The sequence below is a fragment of the Ambystoma mexicanum genome, chromosome 6q, assembly GCF_040938575.1.
Source record: "Ambystoma mexicanum isolate Mex_15411 chromosome 6q, UKY_AmexF1_1, whole genome shotgun sequence".
Lineage (NCBI taxonomy): Eukaryota > Metazoa > Chordata > Amphibia > Caudata > Ambystomatidae > Ambystoma > Ambystoma mexicanum.
The window spans coordinates 739,671,750-739,693,801 of NC_090937.1; the positions used below are offsets into that span (position 1 = coordinate 739,671,750).

General features: G+C 47.5%; 1 protein-coding gene across 2 annotated transcripts in view; it reads right to left on the minus strand.

Moving 5' to 3' along the window:
- IQCM (IQ motif containing M) overlaps positions 1-22,052 on the minus strand; it is a 1,823,621-nt gene that overhangs the window by 787,006 nt on the left and 1,014,563 nt on the right. For both annotated transcript variants that reach the window (XM_069631255.1, XM_069631254.1), the window contains exon 6: positions 11,679-11,842. In XM_069631255.1, the coding sequence (XP_069487356.1) occupies positions 11,679-11,842 (164 nt within the window). The remainder of the gene's footprint in view (positions 1-11,678; positions 11,843-22,052) is intronic.

A 22,052-nucleotide genomic window follows, 5' to 3' on the forward strand; every position in this document is an offset into this window, starting at 1 on the left:
TCGACTATCGGGGCCAGTGGCTAATAACGAGGCTGCTTACGTCCCAGTGAATGTCCTGATCATTATACTTTGCTGTATGGAGACTTCCACTCATTCTATCCACAAACAGGACTGACAGACACATTCGGGAGTTCCAGACAATTCCCTTTGGCATCTCTCACTTCTGATACTGAAAGATGGAACACCTTAATGTGGAAGAGATGCTTTGATGGGGTGGTGAGACTATAACTCCTACGATGGCAGCACAAGTGCTGACAACGGAGGACAATTAAGGATAACCGAGTTCACTGGCACTCTCCAATCTTGTCCCACATGAGGCAAAGAATTTTGGTTTCAGGCTATGCACTCTACAGAGTATGTTTCCTCCTCTGTGGGGAACAGAGGCTAGGTGGAGTATAGATTTTGGGTCTTGGTCACCGCTAGCATTCAGTCAGAGAACGCCACTCTAATGATTCCTTTCAGTTTGACCCTTGGAACAATATACTACTAAAACAGTGACTTGACACAGGCAGGATCACTCATTATTGGGTGTCATCTGGTAAGGCCTTGGTAATTGTTGTGATTGTGTTAATGACCTCAGTGAAATATGGGGCAGTGCATCCAAGTAGGCAGCCAACAGTGTCCAGCTGCAGAGTCTACTGTTCAAGCTCTAGGTGCTTCCACATGAAAGAGAGAGAATATGACCTCTCTCACTAACCGAATCTCCAGTAGATAAATGGGATGACATCATTTAACTGTTAGATGTGACGGAGCAGAACATTTGCGACATTCAGGATGTCTCACCTAGTTTGACCAAAAGGGCAGCAGAAGGCCCCAACATCAAGAAATTTCACAAGCATATCGAAAATAAAAATGAACTAAAAATCTCGGAATAAATGGAGTTCCAGAAAAGACTGAGGGACACTGTGCCCCCACCTTTCGGGCCTCATTTATTTCAAGACTCATCCATTGCAAAGCAGATACGCCCTGGACCATTCGAAGTGGATAAAGATTGGGATCCATAGCCTCCAATGGAACCGCTACAAGTAAATAACAAGGCACTATAATGTGTTTTCAGCACATGATATTTTGCGAAATGCTGCACTGCATTATTGCTTGTTGGGCTATGTTCTATATTGCAGGGGTCCGGGGCATCCCCTTTTGCCTGTACCATTGTCATGTGGGACAGATATTTTGAATCACTTTGCATGGCCACACATTATAAAAAGGGGATAACTTGCCTATTCCTTTATGGTCTGATCTGCTACCACATGTCCACATGTCCATTGGGAACAGATTTTCCCTCGTAGGACTTTTTCATAGGTGCCTAGGAAATTGACCGTGAGGAATGTGATTTTACACTAATGTACTAGATTAATCATTGTTTTAGATTACATGATGTATTTCATAGTTAACCTCTATCTTTGCCATGAACATTGTCGCGCTACAGTTGTCATGGTGGGGTGTTGAGTTTAAGGAGTTCGGAGCTTTCTGCTTTGTCCTTCATATTCCTTAATGACTTTAACACCTGTTGCAGATAGCTCTACCACTGGTTTAGACCTTACATTAGTTTTCCTGTGGTCTGCCCTTTCCTTCCACTTTCCCTCTCTTCTTTACGTATTGTTCCCCTTAAGAACGGTACTAACTCCTTTCACGTCTGGACATGGTTCAGTTGCACACCTTGATCACCCCAACAATGTGCGTATATGTGTTGCCCCCACCATTGATCCTTTCTGGTAGAATGGCTAACCGACTCATCTCTTGGAATGTTATGTTATTTTATCCGGATTTGTTCTGCACACCATTGGCCTCTGCATGGTCATCAAGCACTCTGGTGGCTCTGAAAAGAGAGTATGAGGGATTTGCTTTGTCAGAATAAGAGGGGAAATGAAAGACTATGGTGCTCTTGTGCTGATGCGTGCAGACCAGAAGTCCTCTGTTTGAGTTTCTGAGTGTTTTGATTTAAGAGCAGTGCAGTGTTTGTGTCCAGAAAGGATACTTGTTGTGTTCATAGTGCTAGGATGCATTAGCCAGAGACTGTTATATGTAAGTTGTTTGCAGAGGTGCTGTTTTGCACTGTGTGCTGCCTGATGAGATCAATACTAGGAAGCCACATGTGATTGGCTTAGTTGGTGTGCATGTGTTCAGTTTGTGCATGGAAATTTGAGTGGGTAGTACATAGGGTTAACAGGGGCTGAATTGAGATGCAAGAGAGTAAAAGAGGTTTCTTTGCCAATAATCGGTGCGGGCTCAGGTGGCGATTCGGATCTGAAGCAGTATATGGTGTGGCAATTGGATGAGCATAGCATGTGAGGTAGTGCAGAGATAGGTTGACACCCATCTTGATGCGACTGAAGTCTTTTATGCATTGGGCAGCCAGGAGTGAAAGTCCCATTGTCACGTGAGTAGCATAGTGGTGGGGGCAGCTGGTATGGCATTCCGCTGAAGTCGTAAGGTTGGTATGAACATGCCTTAAAAAGTGGTTGAGGCTACAAGGTGGGTAAATCTCTTGTTCCGAGCTATTGGTTGCTGTAAAATACCTGTGGACAATCTGTTGCTGGACAGTTTCTTGGAATATTATGTACTGAAAGTCAGCTCTTTAATTTTTTTCTGAATCTAAGGTGGTCTTAGATTGTGCAGATTTCTTTTGGTAGAGTGTTCCAGAGCTTCGACACCTTTTTCGATTCAGCTGACCCTTAGTGTGTCCCTCGTATAAAGTTTAAACTCAAGTAGTAGATCAACCCTAGATCTTCGAGTCTTTCTTGTTTGGTATCGGACCATCTTTGTTTGAATGAATTCTGCTCTACCGTCTTGAAGAAGTCTGTAGGAAATGCACAATGCATCAAATTGGATTTGTTTGAATCTGTTTTGAATCGGTAGCCAGTGGAGAATACATAGTGCAGAAGGCATGTGTTCTCTCCTGTCAAATCTGAGCAATAGTCATTTGGTTGTGTTCTGAATGCATTGTACTTTCAATGAGAGGTAGTCCGGCATGTCATGGTAAATGTTGTTGGTTTAGTCAATTGTTGAGAGGATCAGTTCTATGCAAGCAACAAATATCCTGTCCTGAAAAGGTGAGGAATTACATTATCTGTCTGACTCAGTGAAGACAGTAGAAGCATTTGTTTTCAAGTGCATTGATTTGTGGTTCCAGGGTGAGTCCATTGTCCATATGGATCCCGAGGTTCTTGAATACTTCTGCGGTTTTTGAGCAGATACTCATTCCTAAAGGCCAAGTTAGTGGAGCCTATGGTACTGCATTTGGGGAGGTTCCCGTGATTTCTGTTTCGTCAAGGTTTCATTTTAGGTTGTTTTCGGTCTTCCATGTTCTAACTTGCTGAGAGCGGAATTGGTCTCATTGTTGCTGGTCGTTTTGAAGATGACATATGTCATAGTTTTAGCATGTGAGTCTGTGCTTTTTATGATCCTCACAAGGGGGGGGAGTGCATGAAGATGTTAAAAAGGAGGGTTGATAGGCTTGATCCTTGCACAATTCCACAGGTCATTTTGCAAGAGCATGAACTGAGGCTTCATTATTTTTAGTGTTTTATTTTTTAATCCAACTTCCTGTAGTCCCCTGACTAATGATCAGTGGTTGGCAGTGTCAAAAGCTGCTGAGATATGCAAGAGTATTGGGGCTGAGGTGGTGTTACTGTCTGTGTTGATTTTGAGATTGTCACAGAAAGATGTGAGTGATGATTCTGTTTCTCATTGATCTGAATCCTAACTGTGCATTATCAAAAGAGTTGTTGGCTTCTACGGGTTCCAGCATTTGGCTCTTGTATGTCGATTTCTCTGTTTGTCCATCTGTGCCTCTGGTGATATTTTTGAGGAGAGGTTTAACATATGCCATCAAAAAGGATGTATTTGAACTGAGTCACCCAACTGAAAAGCAGATACTGCTGACACCCCTGCAGAAGCTTACAGCATCCACAGCCTTTATTCAAGAGGCTCATCTTCGCCTAGGACTATCCTAGAAACGTAAAAGGGAATGGCTGGGTCTGTTGCCACATTCCACAGGAAGTGGGGAAGGATGGCCTCACCTTTCTCTTTCATTACAACTTAAAGGCCAAGACCACCTTCCATTTCACTGATGAGAGGGATCACGGGATGCTATTCAGTTAAACAATGAATTACTGTCCTCTCCACTCTCATAACATATATGATCCAACTCAAAAAGAAAACGCTTTCTGGCCTGGCCTCACATGATAGTGTCCTTGTCTTCTAAAAGCAACAGAAATCTATGAGAATTACCTTCACATATAAAATCCTACAGTGTTCTTCAGTTCCATTGCTGAATTGATATTGTGGGATGTTGGTGGTTGTTTCACTAAGAGAAATGTGTATTCAGTTTCTTATCCCCAGACCATGCTTCACGGTCTCGCTGGGACTACATTTGTGTCAACAAACTGCTTTTCCATCATTGATGGATGCCCTTGTTAGCGCAATTGTGATTTCGGATCATTCTTCAGTAATTATCTAAGGATTTCTGTGTAGCAAGAAACTCTGTAACAAAATATTTTATTTGGATTTTTAAAGAGATAATGATTTTAAGGCCTGATCCTTTCTATTTGCCTGAGAATTATTTCCTATTAATGATCCCTATCACAACTAGCCGTCATATTAACTGGGGCACATTTAAGAGGCAGTGCTGAGAGATCACATGGTTCGTTTGGTGGGTAAGTAATAGAAAACGGATCATCAGCACCTGGAAAAGAATATATGCAGCTACAGCCTGCCCCAGCATATACTTGATTAGCTTCCTTAAAGCTTGGCTATAATTCAATATGGGTTCCTTTAATGCAGCATCCTGTACCCACTCTCCATCAGAGTTAACTACTATTATGGAGCTAATAAATAAGGAAGATTTCCGGCCTCCTGACTTAAATCATGGGCCAAAATAAACAGTGTTGCTAAGATGTGTAATACTTCTAGTGAGATGATCGCATCAGATAGGGGAACTGCAGGTCTGTAGATTTTACATTTATCTTCATAAACCTTCCCACAGCAGGTAAGTCGGGGTGACCCTGTGGCTTCTCCCAGCAAATAATCAGACTCAGAGAGGTTAGCTGCCCAAGTGCTTCATCAGATTTCCATCCTTAAAAAAGTCACAGCCCCCAAATGGATGGACTACCTACTGATTTAGAAGCTTGCTCACATGGATCTTTTTCCGAAGGCCGCTAACAAAAGGCTGACCTTGAGGATTCGAGATGATAACAGTTGCATCCACTCAGCCTTTAACTACCAACCCTCCCCCAGTCCCTTTCGGGGTGACCCCCCCGCACCATTCCCCATCCGCCCTGCAGCCCCCAAACGGCGGACCCACCTCCAGCCCCATGGGCCACCCCGACTTACCTGCTGTGGGCTCTAGCTCCATCTGTTCGTGCTTTGAAGAAAGTGTACCTGGAAGCCTGATTAACAGCACGTCACACGACGCAGTAGTGTGCAATGCCTTTTGAGACTCTGGCTTCTGGGTTCATTCTAGTTAAATCGCAAATCTTCTAAAAAATCATGGCACCAAAAACCTCTGAATTGCTAAAATCATTATCTTCAATTGAAACAAGTCGGTAGCTCTGCAGGGCGGCCATGATAACAGTTCTTCAAAAAGAAGGAAGTGAAAGTATGGCGATAAACAACTGTGATCCAATTTCTTTCATAAACTCTGCCTGTACAATTGTTGCTAAAGTACTGGATTCTGGCTTCAGTAGATATTTTCCAAACTCATAAATGTAGACTAGACAGGATAAACTGTGTCTCACATTCTTGGGCACAAGCCTTCTTTGTATTGTCTTTCTGTGGTAGGTTGGTCATCTAATCCTTGGGCAGCCTTAGCAATTAACACAGAGAAAATGTTTGGCCATGGTGGTTGTTTTCTTTTTCTCAATGCCTCACTTTGCCATGGGTTGTGACAATAGTTTGTGACCATGACTGATATTTTGTATATGAGTCTGTATATGAAGCTAACATATTTGTTAATGGAATATACTTTCTGTTCTTTCAATTATGTAGTGAGACATTTCTAGAAACAATTAGGAAGAGAGAGTCGAGACAAGACTAGGAAACTGCTGCTTTCTTGATGCCTATGGATGAATCTGATCTTTGATCTGGGGTATTATATACTTACCCTTGAACGCTCATGTTCTGTATAATACCTATGGTTTGTGTAATGGTTTTTGTAATGCCCTTTTGTCTGATGTATAGTATCTTGCATTGAAATTCTTGGTCTCTGTCTCCTACACTTGCGCTCTTATTTCCTTTCTTCCTTTTCTTTTTCTTTTTCTTTTTTCCTTTCTTCCTTCTTGTTCTATTTTTAATGTTTGTATGATGTTTTGGATTGGTTGTGACGAATTGATTGCTTTGTTTTCACTCACTCACTCATTCATATGTGTGAATTTCATGGAATACTGTTCATTTTGTTCTTGTTTGATTACTGTGAAAATAAAAAATTAAACCACAAAGACTAGGAAACTGTAAATGTAAACTGATGACATGCAGATTTGTGTGTCAGATTAAAAGCCATCTATGCCCCCATGGAGCTGTGTAATGAAAACTCTACAGTTTTAGGACACAATTTAAACATTTTTAAGACAGAGGTTGTTCTGCAAACAAAATGGTGTCTTCCAGTAGATTGCAAAGTCTGAGCAAATAGATTTTAAAAAGTATGTATTTTGTTGTCCTTTTTGGGAAGTCTTTACAGGAGACGCAATCAATACATGTCCCTCATTGCAGCTGCAATGTTGATTTCAACCTTTGCGCACATGTGTCTGTTCAACTATATCCCTACTCTAAAGCACATGGAATATGGCGTCATACTCTCCCCCTTTGCTTCTATATTATTTATGTACTCCCTTATTTATGAATACATTATGTGTGTACTATAGTGCACCAGATATAGATAGGTCCACTTCATGGAGCCATGGGCTAAAAGACAGTGGCAGGCAGTGTTTACAATGGATCCCTACAGGGTCCTCCTGCTTTTTGCTGGTGTTTACAGCTGGCGGACCACATAGAAATCCAAAGCATTTGCGCTGACATGGAAATCCATGCCCATGCAGATATTGTAAATATTTGTATGACAGAGAGGAAGGGGGTCGGTGGACATACAAGTTGTGTACGCCCCTCCTCTCTGCCATACAAATGATTGAAAATGGGGCGGGATGTGAATGGAAGGCATAAAAGCCTTATGCAAGGGTTTGATTGTGTATATGTTACACCCCTCACGAATAGCAGCCACCATAGGTCATATTAACACAAAAAAGTGTTTATAATAGTTTTCGAAAAGAAAGGAGATCGGGGGCACAATGGATGTTGGGAGGGAGAGATTTCCCCAGACAAGAGGCTGCTGCTGAGGATGAACGGTTATAGAAAGAGTCCAAATTTGGGAAACGCCCAACGTATGCTCATCCTTGCGATGGGTGCTTCTAGAACTACCAGAGTTTCTCCATGATGTACACTGGTTGGGCCAAGAGGTCTGCTTTAAAAGTGATACCGGCAAGCTTGCTTTGAGATAGGTAGAAGACAGTGTAAAGCATGGTGGATGGGAATGATGTGATCAAATTACCTGGTCCTGGGGATAAGGTGTCAAGCTTAGGCTAGATTTTAGAGCAGCCAGCATGGAAACAGGCAAGTCCATCAACATGGCGTCAAATCTGGAGCTCATCAAGACTTGAACAACTAAGTACAAGTCACAAGTGAGAACGGAAGGTCTGATTTTCCATAATCATTGTTAAATGCATGTTTGTACACCTATTGGGAGGATATCTTTACCCCTCAAATTAGGTCATTTTAGTGGTTAACCTGACTTGTCTGCTCTCCTGCAAAGGCGAAGGAAAGGAATCTAAAAGATTGCTAATAAGCAGTACTCCACACATTTCTAGTGACAGTTTCTTGAACCTTCCTTTCTTTTTTCTTTTTTCCTTTTCTCTTTCAGAGCTCATGTGTACATAAAAGGGTACAACTCTAAAACTCGGAAACATGAGCTGGGTTTGGAATGCCAATAATCTGAATCTACACTGTCATGCACATCTGAAATTGAAGACAACATCTAGATCCTACCTTTCCTGATCACTGTTATCAGGTACATCCCTTACCAGTATTATATTCAGGGATGTTTTCTTAGGACGTCTTTTTCTCCACACACCTTCATTGAAAAATTACAAGAACCGAACACTAAGCGGCTTAGAGCTATTTGTGCCTTATTTACTTAGTGTATCCCCTTCTCTACAGCCCTAAACTCAGTTGCCACTTGGAACAAGTCTGAGTCTTCCTGGAGTCACTACCTAAACTCTGGAAATATGATCCTCGATCAGGTATTCACCTCAGCATCCACAGTTCCTTGGGATTTTTAGGAATTTGTTTGCACTAAAGTTTATGTGACTGAAGTATACAGTATCTGCTTGTCTGGTTGTATTTTTCCTCCTGTGTTTCTGTCCTTTATTTTCACTGATTTTAAGGACCTGATGGGAACCATGAACTACCACAAGGATGAGACTCTGTACCCGAGAATAACTTTGTATATACCACTGAAGGGATTGTCCGAGGCATTATGCAACCCTCTTCATTGTATACAAGGCCATGATGAGTACTGATCCATTATCCATAAGAAGCATTATTGCCAAAACCAATCTGCCTAAAGTTTCATTGGAGTAAAATATTGGCATAAAAATACATTCTTCAACTAACCAGCAATAATGTCAACATTACACAATCAGAGTTGAAAACAGCTATGCAGTTTTCCCTCCTGTATTTGTTTTCATATTACTTCCTTTGCACTTTGTACTTGGAGTGTATCAATATCTGGCACGAGGAGTGTGGTTTTCTTGAGTTACAATAGTGGGCAGACACGGTGTATGTGTGTGCAAAAATGATTTTATTCCACAAGACACTGATCTGTAATAAATTGTGACATATGTTGTTTTTTTTTCTTTTTTATATCTTCTTTTCTAATACACTTATTGTGAGAGAATGCGCTCTCAGGATTTACACCTGTCCCTCATTTCTCTACAGACCTTCCATGACATATACAATTGATGGCACTGGTTTCAGCTGGGGGTTGGGGGTCTTTCAATTTCTCTCACATGGGATATTGCCTAATCTTTGTAAGACATTTAAACAAGGATGAAACCATGAGGCCATGCTGCCGGGCCAAATTTGGGGGTGTTGCCAATCAAGGGCACAGTTCTAAGCCCAGATTGGACAGGAAGTGTGGAGCGCAATGGATTGAATAGGAGAATTCTGTTATTAGAGTGGTTAAGTTTAAGCGGGTGAAGGGTCAACGAGTCTTGTAAGGCATCAGGAAAATTCGGCAGGGGATGGACATCAGTAAAAGACAACACTCTAAAGTATAATTGGATGTCATCTGTATCCTGGTGGAGGGAGATCCCACCTCAGTTGCTTCATATATATATATAGTCAAAAGAGTAGGTGGCAAAATCAACCTATGAGTTAATACATAAGGTATGGGGATGACGTCAGACCTGATGGTTTGCACCAGAAGCCACTGAGACCTCCCAGACAAGAAAGAGGAGAAACAATCCATAGCACTACCCATAATATGATGTGTTCAGTCAGCCTTGATGGAAAGGGTTACCCCTTGGTTGACCATGTCGAAGACTGCTGAGGGGACATGGTGCACCAGCCTGTGGATGGTAGTTCACACATCCACACTTATTCTGCACTGCCATGATGCCATCCATAACCTGGTATGGTTGGACAGGTCTTTGCTTGCAAAGGTGAGAAATGAGCATGGAAGACGTATTATTTCAAGGCATTGCCATTTAAATAGAGACCGGTTATCAGATAGAAGTAATTCAGATAGCTGGCATCCAGGGACATCTTTTTAGCAGCAGTAGGGCCTGTCCTTGCTCGAATCGGCTGGGACATGTACCTGGTAGAATAGAGAGATTAAAACTGAGTAGTACAAAAGGCAGTAAGAGCAGATTTAATTAAAAAGTAATGAGGCATGTATGGTGTAATCACCCTAAAAAGGATGGTTGATTCCTTGCACAATTCCACAGGTCATTTTGCAAGAGCATTAACTGAGGTTTCATTAATTGAAGTGTTTTATTTTTTAATCCAACTTCCTGTAGTCCCCTGACTAATGATCAGTGGTTGGCAGTGTCAAAAGCTGCTGGGATATGCAAGAGTATTGGGGCTGAGGTGGTGTTACTGTCTGTGTTGATTTTGAGATTGTCACAGAAAGATGTGAGTGATGATTCTGTTTCTCATAGATCTGAATCCTAACTGTGCATTATCAAGAGTTGTTGGCTTCTACGGGTTCCAGCATTTGGCTCTTGTATGTCGATTTCTCTGTTTTTCCATCTGTGCCTCTGGTGATATTTTTGAGGAGAGGTTTAACATATGCCATCAAAAAGGATGTATTTGAACTGAGTCACCCAACTGAAAAGCAGATACTGCTGACACCCCCTGCAGAAGCTTATAGCATCCACAGCCTTTATTCAAGAGGCTCATCTTCGCCTAAAACTGTCCTAGAAACGTAAAAGGGAATGGCTGGGTCTGTTGCCACATTCCACAGGAAGTGGGGAAGGATGGCCTCACCTTTCTCTTTCATTCTAACTTAAAGGCCAAGATCACCTTCCAGTTCACTAATGAGAGGGATCATTGTATTCTATTAATTTAAACAGTGAATTACTGCCCTCTCCACTCTCATAACATATATGGCCCAATTCAAAAAGAAAAAAGCTTTCTGGCCTGGCCTCACATGATAGTGTCCTTGTGTTCTAAAAGCATTTACGCCATTGGTGATTTTTATGAGGCTGTTTATTTAGCAACAGAAATCTATGAACATCACCTCCACATGTAAAATCCTACAGTGTTCTTCAGTTACATTGCTGAATCGATATTGCAGGATGTTTGTAATGAGGCGTGAATTGGGTAATCCCTTTAGGAGGTAAGCTTGAGAAGATTGAGAAAGTTTCCATCAAACAGGAAAGGGACAATGGGCCTCCTTCCGAGATTGGAGGTAGCCATGGCGCTATTTGCGCCATGGCTGCCTCCAATACCCGGTCCGGCACCGGTCTTGTTCAATGGGGATTTACCGTTGCATTCCGACCCTGGAGGGACCGGTAAGTCCCCATTGAACAAACCATTCCCCATTCCCATTGAGCCCTTAGAGGGCCCTTACAGGGCTCAATGGGAATGGGGAGGGCGCTAATAACGGTCTTGTGACTAGCAAGCCCGTTATTAGCGCCCTGGTCCCTTAGCAGGACCCGTAAGGGACGGGTGGTCAGACCACACGTTCCTTACGGTTCCCGCCAAGGGACCTCGGAATTGGGCGGTAAGGGATTACCGGCACCAGTCTCCTTACCGGTGCCGGTAGTCCCTTACCGACCAACTCATAATGACCCCCAATGTCTGGAATATGCGTGACCAACACGAAAGAGGGAGATTACCGTTTTGCTGCAGGTCTCAGCATTAATTTCAGAGACTTTATCAGCAAATAAAGAATTAATTTCGCTCAGGCACTCTGTAGAGTGACAAAGATCAGTAGGTAGTGAGGGGATGAGGCAGTGCCTAACTACAGATGAGCGAGAGCCCACGGCCCATTAAGTCTAGACGGAAATATATGAAGCTTTGGCAAGCTTTGGCAAACTTAAGCTTTGCACGGGGAACACATGGCCTTAAACAATAAAGAGCACAAGACTGTGGCAGACAGACAGAAACATGGTGGCATTGCTTACCTTATGGAATGATGACTCCACAGCCTGCTTGTTGTTTCTTAAGATGTCTCTTCTACACACCATGCCGTCTGTTTGGCCGGCACTATTTTTTAACTGTGACTTTGACTTTATGTTCAAAGGTTCCTGTGTTATAACACCTCGCCAGTCTTGGTAAAATATATTCACTAGAAAGTAAACATAGTAAGATGTTTTATTTCCTAAAGCAACCAGTGCCATTCACAATTTTATGTTGAAACATAGGTTTGTGACATTTCAAGTTGCTAGTTATGCTGATTTATAATAGCTCAGGGAGAACTCCAAATGGTCGATGCATGTAAATATTTTCTAAATGTTACTTAAAACATGTTCCTTATTCAGCCCAGGTGTTTTATATGCCATTGCTGCGAATTCCATCATATGATTCTTATTTTAGTCATAGCAAATCCAAATGACATGTAGTGGAGCATCTCGGCAGTAGCATTACAAACATACAGTTGTGTGGACTTGCCAACTAGCAGTGGGAGATTGGGCCCTTCGTGGATATTCGCAAGTCGGCTGCTGGGAGTGTGCACTCATGTGGGCTGTTGCCTACGAGCAATCATTCAACAATCAGACCCACAGTGCAAAGTGAGTAAACGATGCCTGGCATGCTGCCATGCCAGTCAGTTTTTGATTTTAATTGTGAGCACCACTAGCCATGCTCACACTTGCGTTTCCGCCTCCTTCCTTCCTCTCCAACATACAAATGCTCCGGCATTTGCACCATCATGAATATTCATGCCAGTGCAAATGCTGAAGATCCCTCTGTGGTCCGCCTGCTATAGGGATCCATTGTACATGCTGCTTGCCATGCTCGCATGGCAAGCAGTGCTCACAATTACAATAACCCCCCCTCCCCGCCATATTTGCATGTCAGAGACTGGGCCGTCACGAGAGGGATTCGGGGGGGCAAACTGCGCCGGGCCTCGCGCTTGGGGGGCCTCGCAGCACCCTCCCCTGAGTCCCGTGACCACTTTGGTTAACTAAATGTACTTTTTTCTTTTGCTGGCCAGTGGCCTATCACATTTGCAACTATCAATCCTGGATTCTGACATGAATGGATTCTGGCGTGTGTGTAATACTCGCTTCCTTATACAGGTCTCTACAACCAGTAACCCCCTGCTGGTTGTACTTCTTTCTACGCTTAACACTCTGATGCTCTCCCCAGGGCCTTTGCAAACTGTTTACAAGCAGATGTCATTAGGTGCAATAAATCCAAGGTCTTTCTTATTTACTGATCTTTGAAGCTTTCCAATATTATAGCCTGAAAATCCCTCTCCATGTTTGAGACCTTGCATTCCGTCATGCCAGGGGTAGCAGTCGGCTGGCTAGACCTCTAATCCAGCTTTTGCAAATGATTGCTTAATTCCCCCCACTCCATTAGCATACAAGAGACCTCGACCCCTTCCCCTGGTCCCCCACCACACTTTTTCAAGGTACTCCAGGTTTGACTTTGAGCTGGGAGAGCTGTTGAGCATCAGAAAGAACATATGAAATACATTGAAAATGAAATCTGGTCTGGGCACTCCTGGTAATTAATGAGAAGACTCAGTTAGCCCTGCTTAGAACAGGTACTTGGAAGAACATGGAACAGAGCTTTGGTGGATGCGAGCTCATTTGTGATCAGCTGGAGTACAGGCAATGCTAGTTGTAGTATTCCAGTCTATGTTAGATTCCCTCCTGTTTTGGACTACAATTCCCATAATACAGAACCGTTAGGTATGCTAGCTACGGCTTATGGGAGTTCTAGTGCAAAACAACCATAGAAAATATTTGTATATGCAATCTAAGAACATCTATGCACGGAAAGACAGGCTCGCACAAAACTCCACCTGGAAACATTGGATATTACACAATCAAAATGTCCTGCAGTCTGATAGCTGAGGTCCGGCTTGGACTGGCCTATAGGGCAATACCGGCAATGCCCGAACCATAAACGCAAAATGCTAGTGTGTGCCAGTTTTTGTTGGTGAATGTGGGCCAGTTTGATGAGGTACTTCACTATGCGGCTAGTAGTTTTCACCAGTGTTGCTGAATACAAATTCTTTAAATTGCACAATTTGCATCACATTTTATTTAAAAACTCCCCCTTGGGTACTATTCAAACAATCTATCACTAGAGGAATTAACTGGAATTTGCAACTGGGGGTCACTTTTTCATTGGTGCCCGAGACAATTGTATGCCCCAGTCCGACCCTGGCTGAGGTGCGTGCGAACGTCTCACTTTATTACAGCCGATGCTGTATGCTAGGTCCCATCCCTGCTCTTCACCAGCCTGACTTGATGTACCAGGTTTTTTATTTGTTTAAACTGCTGTGCAATATTGTATGTGGCATCTTACAAAATGAAGTGGCGATTTTCCGTGTACTTGAGGGAAACTATTTATTAAACATGTTTACTCACAGTATCATTTTACAAATGGATGTCTCCTATTACGTGTGCAAACTTGGCAAATATTATAATCGATTTTATTTTGGGAAGTGTTATAGAAACACCGCTGCAACAATTTAACTGTTTGTGGATGATAGATGGGATTGATGGATGACTATACACAGGGATTGTTTGTGGAAGGATGCTGGACAGGGTGGTTAGTTTGTGCATGCATGTCTCATGGCAAGTTAAGGCTTTATGGACTGTGGGGCAGGTGGTGGACTGAGGATAGCACAGGGGCAACACACTGATCTTGGAAACAAGACCAGCAGAGCAACAGAGGTTCAAATCCCAGGTTTGCGCTTAGAAACCAAACTCAGGTATGGTATTAGGCATGTTATTAACAGTGGCACCCCAGAAATGTTTTATAGGGGTGGCCTGATGAGGCCAAAGGAAATCTTGGGGTGGCACACCAAAACAAACACATAACTGAATTTCAGGAAATCTATTATGCCGATGCAGCATATAGTCCAGTTGAAAACTTTCAGGCCGATTCATGGAAATACAGTCAAAAGTATCGCACGTGGCTGGCGCAGAGTGTTCCCGTGCGAATGTCTGCGCCAGCCGCGTGCGATAAAATCCATTTCAGCGCACATCGTATTCATGGATTAATCCTCCAAAACAAGCCGTGGCGCAGAGTATCGCAGCGACCCTGCATCAGCGCCAGTTACGCCCCCAAGAACGCCCTCGCGCAAGGAAAAGCCATCAAGATCGCAAAACCATCGCAAAGGGCTGCGCCAACCCTGCACCAGTGCGAGAAGTAACACATGCGACCTGGGGGAGCGTGTGCGTGTAATTCAGGGGTGCGCGAGAAGTTCCACACGCGATTGGCCTGGGCGCGTGTATTTCAGGGGCTCGCGGGTGGTTACACACTCGATCGGGCCTGGGGGAGCGTGTGCGTGTAATTCAGGGGTGCGCGAGAAGTTCCACATGCGATCGGCCTGGGCGCGTGTATATCAGAGGTGCGCGAGAAGTTCCACACGTGATTGGCCTGGGCGCGTGTAATTCAGGGGCTCGCGGGTGCTTCCACACGCGATCGGGCCTGGGGGAGCGTGTGCGTGTAATTCAGGGGTGCGCGAGAAGTTCCACACGCGATTGGCCTGGGCGCGTGTATATCAGAGGTGCGCGAGAAGTTCCACACGCGATTGGCCTGGGCGCGTGTAATTCAGGGGCTCGCGGGTGCTTCCACACGCGATCGGGCCTGGGGGAGCGTGTGCGTGTAATTCAGGGGTGCGCGAGAAGTTCCACACATGATCGGCCTGGGCGCGTGTATATCAGAGGTGCGCGAGAAGTTCCACACGTGATTGGCCTGGGCGCGTGTATATCTGAGGTGCGCGAGAAGTTCCATACGCGATTGGCCTGGGCGCGTGTAATTCAGGGGCTTGCGGGTGCTTCCACACACGATCGGGCCTGGGGGAGCGTGTGCGTGTATATCAGAGGTGCGCGAGAAGTTCCACACGCGATTGGCCTGGGCGCGTGTAATTCAGGGGCTCGCGGGTGCTCCCACACGCGATCGGGCCTGGGGGAGCGTGTGCGTGTATTTCAGGGGTGCGCGGGTGGTTTCACACGCGATTGGGCTGCGTGCGTGTAATTTAGGGGTGCGCGGGAAGATCCACACGCGATTGGCCTGGGCGCGTGTATTCCAGGGGCCCGCGGGTGGTTTCTCACGTGATTGGCCTGGGCGCGTGTATTCCAGGGGCTCGCGGGTGGTTTCACACGCGATTGGGCTGCGTGCGTGTATTCCAGGGGTGCGCGGGAAGTTCCACACGCGATTGGCCTGGGCGCGTGTATTTCATGGGCTCGCGGGTGGTTTCACACGCGATCGGGCCTGGGGGAGCGTGTGCGTGTATTTCAGGTGTGCGCGAGAAGTTCCACACGCGATTGGGCTGCGTGCGTGTATTTCAGGGGTGCGCGGGAAGATCCACACGCGATTGGGCTGCGTGCGTGTATTTCAGGGCCTCGCGGGTGGATTCACACACGATTGGGCTGCGTGCGTGTATTTCAGGGCCTCGCGGGTGGTTTCACACACGATTGGGCTGCGTGCGTGTATTTCAGGGGTGCGCGGGTGGTTTCACACGCGATGGGGCCTGGGGGAGCAGGGTGCGTGTATTACAGGGGCCTGCGGGTGGTTTCACACGCAATGGGTCCTGGGGGAGCGGGGTGCGTGTATTACAGGGGCCTGCGGGTGGTTTTACACGCGATGGGGCCTGGGGGAGCGGGGTGCGTGTATTTCAGGGGCCTGCGGGTGGTTTCACACGCGTTTTGGCTGGGCGCGTGTACATCAGGGGTGCGCAAGAAGTTTCACACGCGTATTGGCTGGGTGCGTGTATATCAGGGGTGCGCAAGAAGTTTCACACGCGTATTGGCTGGGTGCGTGTATATCAGGGGTGCGCGAGAAGTTTCACACGCGTTTTGGCTGGGTGCGTGTATATCAGGGGTGCGCGAGAAGTTTCACACGCGTTTTGGCTGGGCGCGTGTATTACAGGGGTGCGCGAGAAGTTCCACACGCGATTGGCCTGGGCGCGTGTATTTCAGGGGTGCGCGGGAAGTCCTACACGCTCGCCTACAACACGTATTCATGGAATCGAACGTGGCCAATCCGGAAGCACGTACGCCAGCAGGAAGCAGGCGTACGTTGACCCGCACAGCATAAAAGTGCGCGCAAACAACAAACAAGCTCAGACGCCAGGATGAATATACCGTTCCTAGCAGCAGTGGCCGTGGGATATCGCAGGAGGAGGAGGATAGTCCGGGCCAGAATTTTCACACCCAGAACCAGCCTTTTCGGGATGCCTGATGACCAGGTGTATGGGAGGTACAGGTTTCCACCTCACATTATACTCGACCTGGTCAGTGAGTGGGAGGATGACCTCACATCACCCACCCTTTGCTCCCAAGCCCTCAGCCCCCTGGAGAAGGTCCTCAATGTGCTGCACTTCTTGGCCACTGGATCATTTCAGCGGACAAGTGCCATAGTGGGGGGGGGGGGTGTCACAGGCCACCCAGTCACGCTGCCTACACCAGGTCTTGGCCATCATCACTGCACGCCCATCAGTCCGCAGGCACATATACCTGCCCAGAACACCTGCAGAAAGGCAGGCTGTCGCACAGGAATACTACAGGGTGGCACAATTCCCCAAAGTGCTAGGCGCCATTGATTGCACCCATGTGGCTCTACGTCCCCCCAGGGCAACTGAGCACATCTATAGAAACCGCAAGCACTGGCATTCCATCAACGTCCAGGTAGTATGTGATGCCAAGGGAATCATCACCTCAGTATATGCAAACTATCCAGGCTCAACCCACGACAGCTTCATCTACAGAATGTCTACCCTAAAACGGGACATAGAAGCTGGGCGGCATGGCGATACATGGCTGCTCGGTGAGTATGAATGCCACTGCGCGTGCATGCATGTCAGATACTGAGTAATGTCGCAACCCCACTAATGATACCCATCACCACCTCCCCAGGGGACAGTGCCTACCCTCTCAGCACCCACATGATGACGCCAATTCGGAACCCCACCACGCCACCCCAGGTAAGATACAACACAGCCCACATTGCAACACGGGGCATAGCGGAGCGTACATTCGGAGTGCTCAAGTCACGCTTTCGCTCCCTTGACCGTTCTGGCGGGCAGCTGTTATGCGCTCCCCCAGTAGTGTGCAGGATCATAGTGGCAGCATGTGTCCTGCACAACGTTGCAACACGCCGGGGCCTGGCCGTGGACATGGTGGTGCCCCCACATCCCCAACCACATGCATGCCCGCTGCGCATGGGAGGGGAAAGGGCACGGGGGGAGGCAGCCCACACGCAGCTGGTGGCTGATTACTTCACATAAAATCACACCCCTGTGGAGTGGGCACAGCCCTGGCACATACCAGCTGACAATCAATGATGACTCATTCTGACAAAGATGATGCCTCAATGGAGAGTCACCTGTCACAACCATACCAGCCTGAGACTGTACAACTGGAAGTGTACCATTGTGTGCCACCCTACCTACACAAACACCACCAATGCTGTGTCATCAAAAGACACACTTCAATGATGCCAATATCACTACCACCATCGAAGATAGTACATGACAACAGTGCCATGTCACCCAACACCTCCCCCCCAGTGCCCCATCCATGTCCCCCTGCACCCCCACCCCCCAGCAGTGAGGGGCACCTGCCAACAGGCCCACGCTCATCTCCACCATGGCATGTCATGCAATGTGAGAGCAAACAAATTCATACCCCAAACATTACACAAGTGCCACAGAGTACAGTATCCCAAATGGAAACTGCCCACACACAGTATGCCCACATACATGTATAAATAACAACAAACATGACCAAATACTAAAGGATATGTTGACCTACAACCTGATGATGCCATCACATCGACCACCTCTTACTGTAAAGTGTTGGTGCCAGCCACATCTGCGAGTGCACTGCTAACAACATGAACTCCATCTCCAAAGTAGACGGGCTTGTGAAGACATGAGGACTGACCCTGCAAATTAGGAGGGAGACATGGAAGCACAAGCACACATCAATACACCATGCAGTGTACAATACTACTACAATATGCACTAGGAATGTATACACAGTATTGACTACAGACTGGCCACATAGCTCATGGGAGTCCAACGTCACTGTGTAATTCACTGTCACTTGGGCACACCCTTTGCAAGCCCATGGAAACGGGAAGCAGGAGGGGTGTGTGTCTAACAAACCCAAGCATCTAACCCAAACTCAGGACAAGCCTGCATGTGCCCAACGGAACACAGTGGAAGCCCACGGGAGCCACACAAGGCAACACACTGCACCTCAAAAATCAAAAATCAAAAATCAAAAATGGCCATGTGGGGGCTAGGGGGGTGGGGGAGGCCACCCAGGAGGTCCGAGGACAGGATGCTCACCAACAGCCACCTGGGTGAATGTTGCGAAAATAAAACACCTCCATGGGCTCATGCCCTGCACGGCTACTAATTTGTGGGAGAATCACTGCTGGATTCGCTCTCCTCGACCTCTGCTGCTGCCACAGGAGGTGGTGGTGCTATGGGAGGCAGCCCACGCAAAGCCCTGGTGTGGTCCTCCATTGCAGCAAGCATGCGGGTGTTGAAGGCCTCGTTCTGGAGGGATATGGTGCGGAGATCCCCATGCAACACCCGACATGTTGCCCGGACCTCGGCACGAGTTGCCTGCATCTCTGCCGAGAGCGGACGGGTGACGCGCTCCAGCAGCTGTTCTGTCCTGGTGACAGTGGAAGCCTCAAGGTCCAGTAGAGTCTGCCTGAGGTGCTGGACCTCCCCCCTCAGGGCTTCCCTCTGTCCCTGGGCATCTAGAGAAATTGATTCCCTCAGATTGTCCAGGGCCGCCTGTCTGTCCCTGTTGGATGCCAACATGTGCTCCCTTACTGATTGGCAAATGGAGGCTGTTGCCTGCTGAAGTAGCTCCCTCTGCCTTTCTGGGGGGACAATGGAAGTGGCCACCCTGTCCATGGCTTGAGCAATCATTTCTGATGATGCTGCCTGTTGGTTGGCCATACCATATATGGATTGCTCTCATACGGTATTGCCAGGTGGCGGACGGCCACCGCGTTGGCGGGCACCACACCTGTCTGGGGCAAGGCGAACTGCGCCTCGCTGTGTCGGCACTGCCTGAGGCTGCAGGACTGCATTTCCCCTCTGATCTGCTGGCCCAGGAACAGGATCAGATGTTGCGGAGTGTGGCCATGCATCCGTAACCACCACAGGCGCACCTACCAACACTGACATCCCCATTGTGGGCTCTACCCCTGGTGCAGGTGGGTCAGACAGAACAGTATCCCTTCCATGAACACATACCTGCGAATCCACATGGGTCTCATCCGAATCAACACTTGAAAAGAGTTCTGGGGAGGTGCACCCATATACAGCCCTGGAGAGAATGCCCTGCAGCAGGAGTGGGTTCTCACCCACCAACACACCACGTCCCCCACTCGTGCTCGGAGATCAGAGATCCCTCCTGGGTGAACACCATCTCCTCACCCTCAACAGCATCAAGTGCGTCATCCTCTGAAAAAACATGAAAGACAGAAAATGGAAACAGGCATTAGCACCATGGCACACAAATAGGCCAGACAAGCTACAGGAAATGTACTTGATAGACACATGTCCCACATGACTATGTCCCTCCCATGCATGCACTGTCACTGAGCTGGAAGGGGAGGTAAATGTCAGACACTGATGACACCAAGATGGAAGGGCAACACATCAGATGCATGCTGGCTAGCAGTGCCATCCCACAGTTGGCATGTACCATAGGCATGTCATATTTGTGAGAATAGGGCAGAGTGATGTGCAATAGAACTGGAGGTATTCCTACAATCAGCCCGAACGTGCACAGCGAAATACGGAACAATGTTGTTGCATGTTGCCACTTCAAGGTCAACTGGCGCAATATAGTGGCAAATGCCTGCTGTGGCCAGAAGGGACACTGCAATACCCAAATCCCGGGGGGCAAAATGCATTGGATGAAGCACATGGGTGACCCAAACCACTCAGGCACACACACCCTGACCTGGCACCCACCCTGGACCCCTCCCACATGCAACGTACACATGGATCACACACACATGCATGTGCACTCACCGGACAATGCCTCGTAATCTGGAAGTTCTCCCACACCTTGGATCTGCTCCTCTGTGACGTAGGTCCCAGCGACATTCTCATGTGGAGTGAGCTCAATGTCCTCTACTGGAGACCCACCTCCAGTCACCAGAGTTGCGGCATGACTTGAGGCCAGCTTACTCTTTGCCCTGCGCTTCAGGTCATTCCATCGCTTGTAGCACTCAGTAGCTGTGCGCCTCATAAACCCAAGGGAACGTATGCTGTCCGCAGCGGCCTGCCAGTGTGCCTGACGGCGAGCAGGTGTGATCCTAGACCCTGGAGTGCTCAACATTTCGGCGTCATGATCGGACACATACTGCACAAGTTGATTCAGTTCGGCATCATTGAAGCTAGGCTTCCTCGGCGTGCCGGACTGTGTAGCCGTGTCTGGGGCATCAGCCTGTAGTGCACGTGCACTCTTCCTCTTCCTCTTGTGAGGTGGTGGGGACTGTGAGTGGCATATGCCGCTCTGGCCACTCGGGGCAGGAGCACCGGTGGACTGTGTCGTAGTGTGCAATGGCACACTGACCATCTGACTTCCTGCAGGCATTAGCTCGAGTGTGATAGTGACAGGGGGAACCTCAGACTGACGGACTGGGACCAACACTGTCCTGGCTGGGAGAGTCAGAGCTGGGGTGGACGGAGCTGCAGCTGCCCCTGCAGCCTTCCCACCCCGCCTACTTGGGACAGCAGATGACATGGCTGCCCCTGATACACGTGGCCTGGTGACACTGACTGGCACGGCCACCCGTGGCCTAGACTTGTGGACCTGGAAATCAGTCTCGGAGTCAGCCTGTGCCAGGTCAGGTGCCACAATGGACGGGTCCAACAAGGGCTGAGCATCGATGGTGTCAGCCACGTTTTCCTCAACCATGGGGGGGGCATGGGTCTCCCTGACTGGTCCTCCACACGTGGGGTGCTAGGGGTAGCCTGCAAATCCCGGCCACGTCCCCTACCGCGCCCACCACGCCCACCTCTTGAGGGTCGGCCACCTTTGCCACCCTTACCTCTTGCTCACCTCCCAGACATGGCACTGATGTAGCTGTGCGTATGGGAGTAGCAGGGAAGTATTGTCCTGGGCAATTGGGGGTCAAACGGGTAGGGTACTAGATGGTATTCGTACCCTAGTGCACTTGCAAGGCTGAATGGAACCCCTGGGGAAAGATGACGGGTCACGCAATGCACAGGCACCCCAATAACAGAAAATGGCGTGCAAGCGACCCCTCGTAGACCACGTGAGTGGAAACAAAAACATGCACTACGCTGTGGCACCCAGAAACACAAT